This window comes from Dufourea novaeangliae, unplaced genomic scaffold, assembly GCF_001272555.1.
Source record: "Dufourea novaeangliae isolate 0120121106 unplaced genomic scaffold, ASM127255v1 scaffold118, whole genome shotgun sequence".
Taxonomy (NCBI): Eukaryota; Metazoa; Arthropoda; class Insecta; order Hymenoptera; family Halictidae; genus Dufourea; species Dufourea novaeangliae.
Window position 1 is genome coordinate 2,952,215 of NW_015374006.1, and position 14,430 is coordinate 2,966,644.

General features: G+C 42.6%; 1 protein-coding gene across 1 annotated transcript in view; it reads left to right on the top strand.

The window, feature by feature from the left end:
- The window catches only part of LOC107188303 (protein groucho-like), a 105,838-nt gene that overhangs the window by 20,278 nt on the left and 71,130 nt on the right, over nt 1-14,430 (top strand). Inside the window, exon 3 of the mRNA XM_015576577.1 lies at nt 11,150-11,256. Within this exon, the coding sequence (XP_015432063.1) occupies nt 11,150-11,256 (107 nt within the window). The remainder of the gene's footprint in view (nt 1-11,149; nt 11,257-14,430) is intronic.

A 14,430-nucleotide genomic window follows, 5' to 3' on the forward strand; every position in this document is an offset into this window, starting at 1 on the left:
GCTTACGAATCCGATCCCACGCAACTAGCTACTATTCCGCTACCATTAATAATATCGCCATTATCACTGGTATACAATAAAGAAAGAATTCTCACCATCTCCTCCGAGACACACCTCCAGTCGATTCTCCCTCGAAGCAAACCGCAAATCTCCCCCTCCCGCGATCCAATTGCCGGACGATCCTCGGGCTATATACACTCCGTTTCCAAAGGGAACTTCCGAACTCCAGAGAACGCAACAACGTCGGGTATACTCGTCCGGGTTTTCTGCCTCCAGGGCCACCCCATTTATACGCTATTGTACCGGTCGTCGCGCGTTTTTCCCTCCCCTCTACCTCCAGTGGTGACGGACTGCTCTCTGGACCGAAGAATGTGTAACTTGGCCGCGGGAAGATTGATCGCCACTGCCAACTGTGTCGAGAGAACGTCGCCGCGCAACACTCTCTCTCACTTCACACACACACACATATATCTCTGGGGGGAAGAGTCATGGAGTGTCCCTCGCCAGTGATTCTCACTGGTCGGCCTTGGATCACTGCGACTCGATCCTCTAGCGTACAGGATCAAGGAGAGGTTGAGAACCCCATCCCCCCTCTCCCCACCCTGGTTCCTGTCCGACATTTACATTTACATGTCGAACGAGGTTCGACCCTCGGCCATCCTCTCGTTAAAGCGCAGAGAAGGGCACGGCCAGAAATATACGGGCACACACACACACACGTATGCAGAGGGCGTGTGTATATATGTATTATATATTCGTGCAGGCGGCCTAGGCAGAAACCACGCCGTCACTGTCATCCGCATGATTGTCGCGCGCCCAGCGAATGATGCGTATCGATCAAAAGACCTCTGGTGTACTCACGACCCCGCCTTACGAGGTACGAACACAGAGAGAGAGAAAGAGATACATTGAGCGGGCAGAGTTTACTTAGACAAGGGGCGCTTAAAATGATATCGTGGTTAATGGGGTACAGGATGCTCTGGTAGCTAACTTTGGTGGAGATATCCAATTATTGGTGGGAATTTGGGGGCACCAAGATTCTGGTTGGGGTTGTCATGGGGCCAGGTGACACATTGAGGATCTGACCGTTGGGATTGTTTTTTTTTTTTTTGAGGAGGATATTTGAAAGTAGGGAGATTGCGACATTTCCCTTAAGAACCGTAATAATAACAATTATACTTCAACAGTGTTTTCAGCCTGTATAATGTCTTTCCCTGAAATAATAATAAGGCGTCCCATGAAAACCTTACTGCCTAGTTTTAAGCAACAATCGAATATTCTCAACGCGATTCAACGAATCGAAATGTGAAAAAGTCGTAGGCAAGAGCCGACCAAGCTTAAATCGGAACGAACCTCGTCCACGTATACGTACTATATGTATTTCGTCAATCTGCTCTATCGACGACTGCGTTTCCACGGACGATAAATCCTGGCCCGGAGTCGCAGCGGACGGGGTTAAGGGGAAGTAGCAACACCCAGGGGGTGACTATACGGCATTGTGTGTCGGGCGACGATGCTACTCGTCCGGAGGAACGTGTACCGTGTACACGTGCTCGTGCAATCGCACACAACGCCCCCGTTGACGACACGGCAACCACCGGAGAGAGTGAGATAGTGAAAGGGAGAAAGAGAGAGGCTCCTATTCCGCCGGTCCTCTGCTCCGGCGCATTGTGCACATTGCCATGAAACGTCTAACCTATAATAATCATACCGATATACAAGACGAGCTCCGTAATGCTTGCTTCTCGTGCACCCAACATACAGACACACGTATATACATACACAGAGATATACGTCCAGGTCCCTATCGTGAGTACGTGTGCGACCCGAGCGGTAACGCGACCGTCAATCCGCCATTGCGACATGGACGTGAGGTTACGCGCGTGAACGAGAAGCGGGCTCGGAGCTCGTCTGGTCGGGACCTTCCCTGCCCACCCAACATGCTCGATCCGACAAGAAATATACTGGCTCGAGCTTGGTAAAATACTGGGTCGATTGTTTCCTTCGCGATGGAGTCGAGTGTGTATTGACTCTTTGCTGATGCGAATGTCTGCAGCCCCTTATGCTTCGATTGGGTCTATTGAGTTTGATAGTTGTGGATATTCTTTCTGGTGTACAAGGTTCTAGATATTGTACCTACCTATTTCGTATACCTAGTTTTCGTGTGTCGTGATGAAGGTGGAGAACTTGGTCGAATAGTTGATCAATTGTTCTCTTCGTGTGGAGTGTATAGAGTCTTTGCTGACAGGAGTTGCTCTAACCCTGGTACTTCCTTTGGATCTATCGAGTTTTCGTGGGTTGCGATGGTGTAGGTGCAGATTGACAGATTTTGGTAATTTGTTTTCAAACACGATTGCGGTGCAAACACGATCTAAGTATAGTAGTGTGGAGTATATGTATAGAAGTCGAAAACTCGTCTTCACATTCCCCTGTGAAAACATTTTATATTCTTGTTATTGATAAGAAAATTTATATGATCGAGGTATAGATACTCTTTTTGGGTCTATTAGTACATCCTAGTGTATTTGTAAATGCCATAACTTTCTTGAACAATTCTTTATACTTTTCATCCATGTTCCTTTCGGCCTTTAAGCATTAGTATTTTCATTCGATCTTATTCTGTTGGGAAAATGAAGCAAGCATAAACAACATAACTAAAGTGAACAAATATGTGTTAACTAAAACCACATAAGAAGCAAAAATAGTTAAACTTCTCGACAGGGATAAAATGATACTGTTTCCACTTGAGATAAAATATCAATGGGATTAATTAATTACACCGTGCTACGCGTCTCATGATTACATGATTTATATATTAGATGTTTTGTCTCTTTCATTAGTTACACGCTATCACAACGAAGCTTCGTAAATTCTGACTGCTCAGCGGAGAACAGCAGACTCTCTCTCTCTCTTTCTCTCCCCCTCTTTTGCCTTTCACCTTGGTCTTCTTGAACGAGCAGCTTCCTCCCTCCTACTCAGCCACCCTTTAAATTCAGTCTAGGCTCCCCTTACAAAGCGTGCCGGTATTTGTTAGCACATTTTATGTCCCGACATTGATTGAGCATACATATTCCGTTAAGGCATTTCTCCAGCAGACGTTCCAAATTGTGCTCCCTCTTCCATTATAGCAAAACCTCCTCGTGATTTTTTTTTCCTCTCTCCTCGTTCCATAGATCTTTACAGCAGACAATGTAATTTGTTGATTCTACTAGTATTCTATACAAATAGTTTTTATACCTTTTATTCGGTTAAACTCTTTTGCAAAGGGGTTAAACCGAAGATTTTCATGTTGAATCGTGAAAGTCAAGGGAGTTTCACTTATTGAAATTCTTTCCCACAATTTCATTAGGTACCAATGCAACACCTTAACTTTTCCACGAACCCATGCGCGAGTGTAAATTATTACGTCCCCTCAACCCGTACGAGAATTATCTTTAATAACCGCTTGCAACTTTTAGAATTTTCCGACACTAGATTTCCATTATATAATTATGTCGCCAGTTATAATCCGTTCATATTGATGTCAGAAGTGCATCTTAAACGCTGATAAGTGTATACATATACACCGTTTTGTACTTTATTTTCCGACCCCCTTTTCTAATTATGGAGGAAATAAGTAGATACCTATGTACGTTCACGTGGTCATTTTCCAACGTTCTGGCAAATACGGCAGGATTAGATTGTGCAACTACATAGTACCATTCCCGGTTTTATTTCAGAGACACGTAGCCGTTTACGTACTGCACCACTTTTTTTCGCGAAATAATTACTCCGCGGACATCGCTTATGATAATTTATACTCAGTTAATTGTAACGAAGTATGTATTTACGTAGGTCAGAGGCAAGTAACCGTTTCTTTCTGCGGTTAACTTTTTTTTCCCATAAAACTTGTCGAATCGTTAATGTAATAACCTTTACTCTTAATTTAATATCACTCTATAAAGTATTATTTCCTTCTTATTCGATTAAGTATATCGCAATCGGTAAGATTCAAACTGAACAATTGTATTGCTGAATTTTATTCGATTCAATGAATAATTACGGAATCATCAATTCAATATAATATATTATATTCATATTATACTATGATCGTTTAACCTAAAGCTTTAATACATTAATAGTAATCCAATTATGAATCAAACGTACGGGAATAGGTACGCTAAATGAAACGTAACAATTGAAAACGCCAATTAACAGCGTCCGACACATTGTCGACACATTGGAAATGTAAATTGGTTTGTTATCATATCCCACCTCCGCAAGAAAAGTGTCACGAGTTGAATCCTGCAATTTTTCATGAGAACGAAAAGAGCCTGATTTGTACGTAGCATTTCATATAGGTATTAAACATGATAACACTAACCACATCAACTTATGACTTACGCCATTTTTCTGAATGGTGGATCTACGTACATAATTAGAAGATATTTTACGTAATAAAATAAAATTCAAAATTGTTAACTTATAACACTTTTGTTCGGGGATGGTGGGACGGGGTTGATGTATACCGTTTCGAAAGTACCCTTGATAGTTATAGATCCGTTGCATAAGAACCTTCCCCTAGTCTATGTATAGAGAAGTATAACTGGAGGGAGCCTGCTTATTCATCCCACCATCTTTCTACGCCTACCAGTCGCTATAGAAACGATCAGAACCGTTCAGTATAAATCCTCTGTATTACTATAATTCTTACATTTATCACCATCAGTTTCGTGTCTTCATCAATGCTCTAATTCCATCTTTTTTTTTATTTTTTTTTTTTAACGTGGGAAAATCTTGAAAATGCTCTAATTACACCTCCTTCAATCCATCCACACTACCTTTATCAGACGTTATACTAAATGGCGATAAAGCTGAATAACTAGGCTGCTAGCTAACTGCTAACCTAGGCTGTTATTTCCGCGGAATATACTGTCAACGTGTCGGGTGCACGCGCGCAATACCTCGTGTGCCTATTCGCCAATGTTCGCTGCATATCGATGCACATCGATGTTTATTCAAGTGCGGCTGCATCAGCCTCTCGCGGGGTCTGACTTTCAACAGCCTCGGGAGCATGATTTGAATAATTCTCGATACCGTGGGCTCATCCAATTAGACACCTTTTCGACACATAAAATAGATCTAGGCCAGGGAATTCGAATAAGTAAATATTAAGAGAGAATACGAAACATTTTGTACGAACCTCGTTTTTTTTTTTTAGGCTCCACTAAATACTCTGCATTTATTGTAGTTTAATTTTAGTAAGTGTAATGTAGTTGTATTGGTTCTGTTATTAGAATATTATCGTACGTTGAAAGACTGACGATTCTTAAGGATCTCAGAACAGGCAGATGTAAATTTAACGCTAAAACCATCAAATTTGCCAGAATGACGAATTTCAGATTTCTTGGTCCACAATTAGGCACTGGAAATCGTAAAGATACTTCGGTCGAAATTTATGATGACATTTTATTTATTATTCACTTACATATATTACACACTGATATACTGTTTCATATTTATAATCCACCAGATCAGTATTCATTTCCAATAAAAGCAAGAGTACTTAGTATTTTCACGAATTTATTTCAACACCATGGGAACATGTAAAGTAAACGATTTTTGGAGGAAATTTCACAAATCGACGTATAAAAGCACCAAGCAATTTAGAGTTATTTCTGGCCAACAAGAAAATATTATGCGTCATAATTCTTCTACAAATTATTTCTAAGCTCTGTTGATCGAAAATAAATGCCGATTTGTAGGTGGGTTATAAAAATCAAACAAACTTGTATATTACAAAATTTACCTTACACTAGCATACATTTGGATAGCTCCTCTATTGAAATAGACACATCCTCATTTACGTGAAACTATTCTGTACACACCGAAACATAAAATCTGTCTCATTAACCTTCCAAATAGTTACCAGAAACTGCCAGTACGATTGTCTCCTACCATCTAGTACGTTTTTTTGTTTTATCCGCAGTACAATCGGATATCTCTTGCGAAAATCTTGGACTGAAAAGCCGAAGGGTCAATCCCTCGACCACACGCGCGCGTTTAAATCAATCGATCCCTTTCCTGGAAGTTGCGGACGCGCCCAGAAGGGGCTTCTCGCTTACGTCATCCGGCCTTTGGTCTATCCACGGGGCCCTCCGAAGACCTATTACCTTATTTACGATTCGCTCGGCCATTATCTCCCGGCAACAAAGTGAACCAGCCGGTTTTTCGATACGATCCTGGCGTGCACGGTTCCCTCACACGTACACACACACACACACACACATACGTTTACACACAGAGAGAGAGAGAGAGAGAGACGTGCTTCTTCATTGATTTCGTTGGTGTGAAAGGGGAATCGGGCAGACAATGAATACAAAGGCCGCGGTTACATAGAAACCAGAAAGGGGGAGAGGAGGCCAGAAGCGTGTGCTCTCTCGTAGACGCCTCGGGAACGGAAGACTTTTGTCTTCTCTCGTTAATAACAGTTTTGACAGAGAACGGTGAAACTGCGCACGGATGATTGGACGGCCCTCTACCGTGGCCGGGGCAAAGGATAAATTATTGAAAAATTGATTTTTACGATTACGAATCGTCCTTTTGATCAGCGGCCGCGCGGAGCATTGACGCGTGGCGGCTCATCTTGCGCGCGCGCGCGCGTACAAGCGAGTGAACAGATTGCGTTTCACCCGTGTGCTTGAGCGCACCGGTGGATATGTGTGAATTGTTAAGCTCAAAGAGTAAAATCCGATGGTCCCGTCAAAGAACCGTCGAAAAAAAAAAAAAGTGGGGGTATGTAATTAAAAGATGGGGAAGGCAGAACGGGCAAAAATGGATGCGTCCACGCACACTGGCGGACGTTTGTTCGGAACTGTATTAGGTTGTTGCAAAAGTTCTGAATTTTTTCCATGATAATTTTGGTCAAACTGGACAATACCCACCGGATTGACAAAACGTTTTTTTTTAGTGTTTATTGATAATCGTGGATGACTGACGCAGATTCAAGTATGTTGTTTGCGTCGGTGTCTCTATATTTGTATGTGTAAAATAGTAGTGAGATGTTTTGCGTACTTTTGCCCCACATAGTAATTGAATTTATAAAAGCGTTTGTGCTTTACACTATTTCTGTAAAGGTTTATGCTTTTAACAGACTATCACGAGCAAAGTCGGCTTCTGGTAGGGGAAAAAGTGACGTGGGAAAAGAGCCTCTTACCATTTGGTAAATTTCAAGTACTGAGATAAATGTTAAATCGAATATTAATTTGGCATAGATTTTAATAATTCCTGATACCAAGTGGTAGGAAGCCCTTTTACGCCATTTTTTCCCCTAGTGGGAGCAGAATTTGCTCGTGGGTATATGTGGTTGATTTCTCAGGAAGCATGAAACTTTCCTTTTTCATCTTTTGAAAAAACTAGTATACGGAATTTATGCAGCAATCGAATTTTTGAGGATATTGTGCAGGGTGGCTTTCGTTAGAGTGATTTTCGATGATGGAAGAAATTTTTCTGGTAAGCCGATTGTTCAGTTTGAAAGATATTGAAACGATTCTATTTTGGAGAATATATTTATTTTTGTTGGGTACACGAGAAAGAATTGAAAGATTCCCGTGGGTTTTAAGCGAGTCTCTGGCTATTGTAATATGAATGTGAACCAACTATTTAGGGAAACGACGAAGTCGAAATAAACGGAGCCGTTTCGATGCATAAAAATCTAGTGACATATGACCTGATTGTATCCTCTAAGTTTGGAACTCGTGGTTGAAGCTTCGGATTGGATACTGGCGAACCTTCATTTACGTCACAGTGCTGTCTTGCGATATTTTAAAGTGACAATTTATTGGAGAAGATTGAAGAACTTTCAGAAGTAATATATAATATTCGGTTTCGCGTATAATTTTGTGGTATTCAGAAATCGTTACTTTTCACTGTCAGAAAATCTTGAAGTTCTTAAAAATTGGATTAGAGTAAAAATAAAGATAGATCAGAAGACTTCAAACGATTTTTACTTAACTTCCTTTTTTTACATTTATTCTTTATAGTCAATTACGGTATCTTTTTTAACACTACATAATTTTTTCAAGGCGCTCATTTCAGTGCGATATATATATAAAAAAACTATTAAAAGTTTCGAAAAAAACTTTGCTTACGCTCTCAATTATCATTAAATAGCCAACATTTCACTTATGTTGAACATTTCGTCCACTAAAAAACAATTCCCAAAAAATTACAAGGCCCCTTAACGAATAGACTCCCTAAACATTTTTCCAGATGTCCTAAAAAAAGTAGTTTCGCGCTGGGACAAGTGTATGCAGTTAAACGGAAATTATATGAAAACATTACAATATAATATCGACGAAAATGAAGAAACTGAACAATTTCTAGCGCCATTCCCAGAACTTTGGAAACACCTCTCGTATATTCGATTCGATATCGGGAATTATCGTCGACAGTGAAAAGCTGACAGAGGATAAAGCAGCGCGAGAATTTTCATGGAAAACTAGTCTTCGTCGTCGTCGTCGGTGGCCGTATCACATAACGGATGTGTGTACGGCTGTCGGGTTAACCATCGGAACAACAACCTGTTCGATGACTGTTCCATTTGATGATTGCAACAAGTGAGGCAAACCGGCGTGTGTCCTCTTCCTACTCCCCCCCCCCTTTCCACGGGTGCCTGTTCTCAAACCATTTTACCACCGACAACCACTCGCCCGTTTCGAATTCAACAAGTGGCCAAATCATTCTCTGCTGCCAGAGAGAGAGATAGAGCGAGAGAGGACCGCAGCCGCGTATTTCCCCCGAAAAACTGGGAATTTTCCAGCCGTGCACAGTCATTGACCATTCATTTAACGCCGTCCGGCTGCCCGGGGGGCAATATTTCTCTTTATCGGCGGTCGTAGGCCAGGGGACGACGGGGGATTTTGTCATTCGACACGGGAATTCCCTCTCGTTTTCACGCTGATGCGCGGATATTGACGCTCGATGACGCCCCCCTCACGAGCGTCCCGTTAAGCGTATCGGATTAATGATCTGATTGCTAGAGGGATTCCTGTATTTCCGTTTGTTTTGTCCGCGAAAACGCTTCCAAAGGGTCGATGAAGCGTCACGAACAAAGGCTAACAATGAACAGAATTTTTTTTTTTTAAAGAACCAGTCGCGAACGCTTGTACACCTATGAGCAAACTCTGCTTCCGCCAGAGAAAAAAGTGGCGTTGGAGAAGGGCCTCCGAAAATTTGGTATCGAGAATTATTGCAATTTATACCAAATTAACATTCGATTTAACATTTATTACAGTACTTGAAATAAATTTACTAAGTAGTAGGAGGCCTTTCTCTTACGCCACTTTTTCCCCTAGCGGAAGACGAGATTGCTCACCGATGTACAACCATAAATGGTTGCTGCGAGATTGGTGTAAAAGAGAATTTAGAATTTCGTGATATTCTTGGACGACCAAACATCGCTGTACACCTAATTGACTTCGATTCACTCTATGAATAATTACAACCGGGTTGCTATGCCCCAAACAATTTACCCACTAAATTAGTAAAAAAATCCACGATTTCTCTGAACCGCATCATAATTTCATTAGACCGCGGATGGAGTAAGAGTGGTAAACTAAAACGAAAGGGAACAAAATAATTTATCCTCCCGTAAAATCAGTTTAAGAGGGTGGGGAAGGGGGAGCATACACACAAGTGGAGATCGGTTGCTCTTAATACATCCCCGACGAGCACGTTTCGAGTGCACTCGGTGAAATTCGATTGACATGACCGCGGTATGGTCGGTGTGTAACGTAATCATTACTGTCATCCGAAAGCCTCGATCCTTTTCTCCGTAATTTGAAGCGGCGAGGAGGAGGAGGGACGGGCAAGGGTATACGCGACTGAAGAACCCGTAGACTCTCCGAGACCTCGTGCTACCTGGTGGAATGGGTCTCATTAAGGACGCCTTCATGGCCCTTCATCCTTGCCTCTTCAGGCCTCGGTTCCTCCCTTCCTCTCAACGGCCCCCACGGAGACGCTCGTCTTTTATACCTGGATGCCCTCCGTCTCGCGTTTCTCTCCCGCGTGTTCGCCGCTAGCTAGCTAGCTCGCCCGTTCGTTCGTTCGGTTTGCTTCGTGTTTGCTCCTCGCGCGCCTTATGCGGCCCCCCGAAGGCCATTTGATGCTGCCTGGGTTGCTTGTCATCTTCGACTTTAACCTCGTTACGGTTTACAGGCGTGTGTGTGTTCCTGAAAACGGGCCGAAGGAACGCGATACCGCAGCCGTTGGTCCGTTTGCTGCGGTTTTTTTCCCTTTTAAATTCGGATTTGTTTGGATTTATTCGCGGCTAGGCGAACCTCCTCTCATCCACCTCCGGGCTCAGGTGTAACGCGACCTACGCTGCTGCCTCGGTCTCCCGTGTAACGAGATTCCCGCGTTTTTTCTTGCAACGCCCTTAACGAGGTTTTTTCCCGCCGTGTTTTGTCCTGATCCTGCAGCATCGACGTTATCGTTCGGGTTGCATAATTTGCAAGGGACAGAGTGATCGTGGCTGTTGGAGCTAGGGGCGTTGGATACCTTGAGACTTTAATTTCGTTTTTACTAATTTTGTAATATTCTATGTACCTTTTGTTCTATGTACTCTTCAAGAGGTTAAGGTCTGCGATGCGTAAGTATGTTAATGATTATACAAAGAAATATTCTTGGTCTCTACGATAAAGACAAGGTACAAATTCATAACCTATTATTTAAACCTTACAGGGATGTCAGTTATTAACCTAAAATCGTGTATATCTTCACCTAACCTATAAACCGAACATGGCGGCCATATTGCCTCCGACGTGACTATTCGATTACACACGCGTTTTCAGTAGTACATCGCCTTGACTTTGTTTATTCCAGCATTAATTTTCCATCACCCAATTCCAAGGAGAACACATTTCACGGCTAATTTGAAAACGTATAGATCCGACTGAACTGGAGCTCTCAGATTCATTTGTGAATCTGCTTAGGAGATCGCGAGGTTCGACCATATCGCATCTACGTTCCGGCCGATCTATTTTCCGTTCTTTGTGACGGCCGCTTTGTCCCGTATGCTAATCGAATTCCCTCCTCCCTTCCTCTTTCTCTCTGACACTAGTGAACACACGTACACACACATATATATATATATTTTTTTCTGTTCCAGGGTGGCGGAGGAAGCGGCGGGGCTGCGGGAGGGCTGAAATTCACGGTGGCTGACACTTGCGAGAGGATCAAAGAGGAATTCAATTTCATCCAGCAACAGAACCACTCGTGAGTCTTTCTCGTTTCTTCGACCTCCCTCTCCGCGCTCCGTCTTTGTTTTCCTTTCCACGATCTTTTCCCCCTTCCCTTCGCCTGTCTCTCGTCTTCTCTGAGCGCCTCGAAGATCCACGATTATTGACGCAACCGACGTTTCCCCGGTCCTTTCCTCGCTTCCGTTACCATCCTGTGTTTCGTTGCTCCCGCGTCCTCCCGTTAACGCCGCGATCCTCTCCCCCACCCCACCGACACCAGATCGCTTCGAGCTCTGTTGCCACGGAGTGGAAAGTTCGAATTGTTTGCTCGAACGCCTCCTCACTCTTAATAACGCGACGACTGGCGTCCTACGCGGTCGGATCGAACGGTTTTCGCGGGAAACACGAGGGGTAACGAGGCACCGAGTGAAAGTCGACAGGGGGAGTGATGACGAAGGTTGACTCGTCACTGGTCGTCTTTGTGGCAGGATACCCTGTTGTCAGTTGACAACTTGCTACTAGGTTTTCGGGTTTGTTTCGATCCAATCACGTTCCTTTTAACCCGTTAACTGCATTTGTCCACTACAGTAAACGTCTACTTTGTCACTTTAGTGACAATTTGGAATATTTTCTGACGTTCGACAGTTAGTTAAATGAAATCCAAACGATAGAAAAACGGTGTTACTGTGACTACTACTGTTCGTTATTTATTGTGAGATATTGTTTGTAAAAAAAATTGTCTTTTGATTGTTGATACTAGATTTTATGAGAAGAAAAATTGTTGTACAAGATAGCAAAAAGATGCAGTCAGTTGGTTAATATGTTCGCTGCTAGACGTCGACGGTGTGTCGATGGGTGTCTGATATCCGACCTATTACCGATTAATGCCCGATTACCCAGTGGTTTTCTGTTGGGTAATGATTACCTGTCGGTACATCGAACAGCTTTTCTGCCACTTCATCTTTGTGTGACGGTTACATGACGGGTACCAGACTGTTGCACGGTGTTACTTGACGGTTATTTAACGCTTACGGTATGATTACTTGATGCTTGGTTGACGGTTATGTAACGATTACACGATGATTTCTTGACGCTTACTTGACAGTTATCTAATAGTTCTATGATAGTAATATCATCTGATGGTTTCCTGTCGGTTACCAGACAGTCCTCTTGAGCCTCCATTATGGAACCCCCTCAGTACTGGGGATAAAACAGGAGTATTTAACGTAGAGATCTCTCCGCGCAGTTATCGAGACTTTATCTAATTCACAGCCACGTGACGATTACATGCAGAAATTCAACCTGAATACCGTCACGTCAAACGGAAAACACGAATAGTCTCGATAGAAAACGGCCACAATGACGACGGTACATAACGGCGATTTATGCTAATTGATTAACAGGGCCCGGACGGTAATTAATTGCCGTTGTGGCAAGTTATATATTCGGATGCAGCTGATGCCTGCAACGCGGTTAGCGTTATTGGCGGCGACGCTCACTTTCCAGCGGGCCGTTGAAATAGGGATCGGTGTGTACAAATGTCTGCGTTTACGTATCATTAATTATCTTGCGCGGCCGCGATAGGCACCGTCGAAACGCGTCGGATCAACGGACGAATTTGCGTTTCGTTGTTAACGCCGCTGCTACATTTTAGCCTGGCGACGCGAGCGGTGGTCAAGATTATTTCTGTCCGCAGTTGGTCCGCGACGAGTTTCGGCGATGATTGCTGCGAACTGTGCGCGTTGTTTGTTCATCTTCTCCACTGCTGGCCTAATTGTTAGAGTATATACACGGTGAGTCGATAAGAACTACTATCTAAAATATGTCGTTACCTATTGACTGTATCGCAAAATGTTTTAATGTATTATGTAGCATTTTAAGGGATGCAGCGGTTGGATACAATTTGAGTTTTTTATATCTTATTCTTTTTTTATATATCAAGGTGACCTTGAGTTTTTTCTCAAGGTCACCTTGATTTTTAAAAAGAAATAAGATGTAATGAAACTAAATTGTATCCATCCGATGCGTCCCTTAAAATGCTATATAATTTATTAAAGCGTTTCTTGATACAACTAATACGTAATGAGTTACTTTAGATAATAGTTCTTATTGACTCACCTGTACAATATGCACGTGATTCCCGAATGGTGGTCATGGTAACTTATGGATTGATTAATCAATGTAATCAATAGTTTCTCCTCTATCTGAAATTCCACAGAGAATTTCGATCTTCTGTTCTCAAACGGAAACCCTAAAGCTAAGATGTCGAGCTTAGTAGAGTATCGCAGAATAGAAACGATCCTCTGGAGGACTCTCGACGCGAAAATTCTGAACTAATGACTGCAGGGCGGGCTTTTCAGTGTCCGTTAATATTGTCCACGTGATTTTCCTTGACGTACATTATTCGATACGTATTTGTCGGAATGCGATATATCCTCCTCCCTCGCCAATAACTTCCTTCCTTTTTTTTTTTTTGCATTTTTCGACGACGAAGTCGGCCGGAGCAACCGCTAACGTTGCCATAATCTCGTTTCCTTTGGGTTCCGTCGACTTTTCCGCCGGAGAACTCGATCTTACTTCCAGAAACAGACCGCGCTCTTCGAATTCGAGATGCTGCGAATCCCAGAGGAGAACGCAGCCTCCCTGTACGCCCTCCTCGCATCTGCATGCACACAAACACGTACATATAAGCGTGCATTGTACAGGGTATTCATCGTGCAGTGTTCACGATTTTTGAGGTATAGATTCACCAAGTGAATAGGCTTGCAAATTAAAGGGAAAATTGCTGTTTGCTTTAACAATGAATTTGGTTGAAGTGACGATAGATCGATGCTCCGTTGGATCGACGTTTCATTGATCTATTTAGAAGATCGTCAATGAAAAAATTTACTAGACTTTTCATCGAGACAAAATTTTTCTAACATATAGCTGATTAATTAAAAACTGATGAACTTTTGTTTAACCCTTGTGTAGGAAACCGTGTACCCATTTCTAAATTTCTTTTCACAATTCATTATATTCTTGTCTAAAACAGCACCTGATATATTATAGGAAGGGAAAACTAAGAGTTTCCGAACAGTATGAAAGTAAAATTCTCTATGCATATCTAATCTGTCAGAATAGGAGTATTCCGATTGCCGAACATTTTGGTTGCCCACACAAGGGTTAAAACACTTCCCGATCAAATTACCAGAAGTGCTCGGAAGATCGT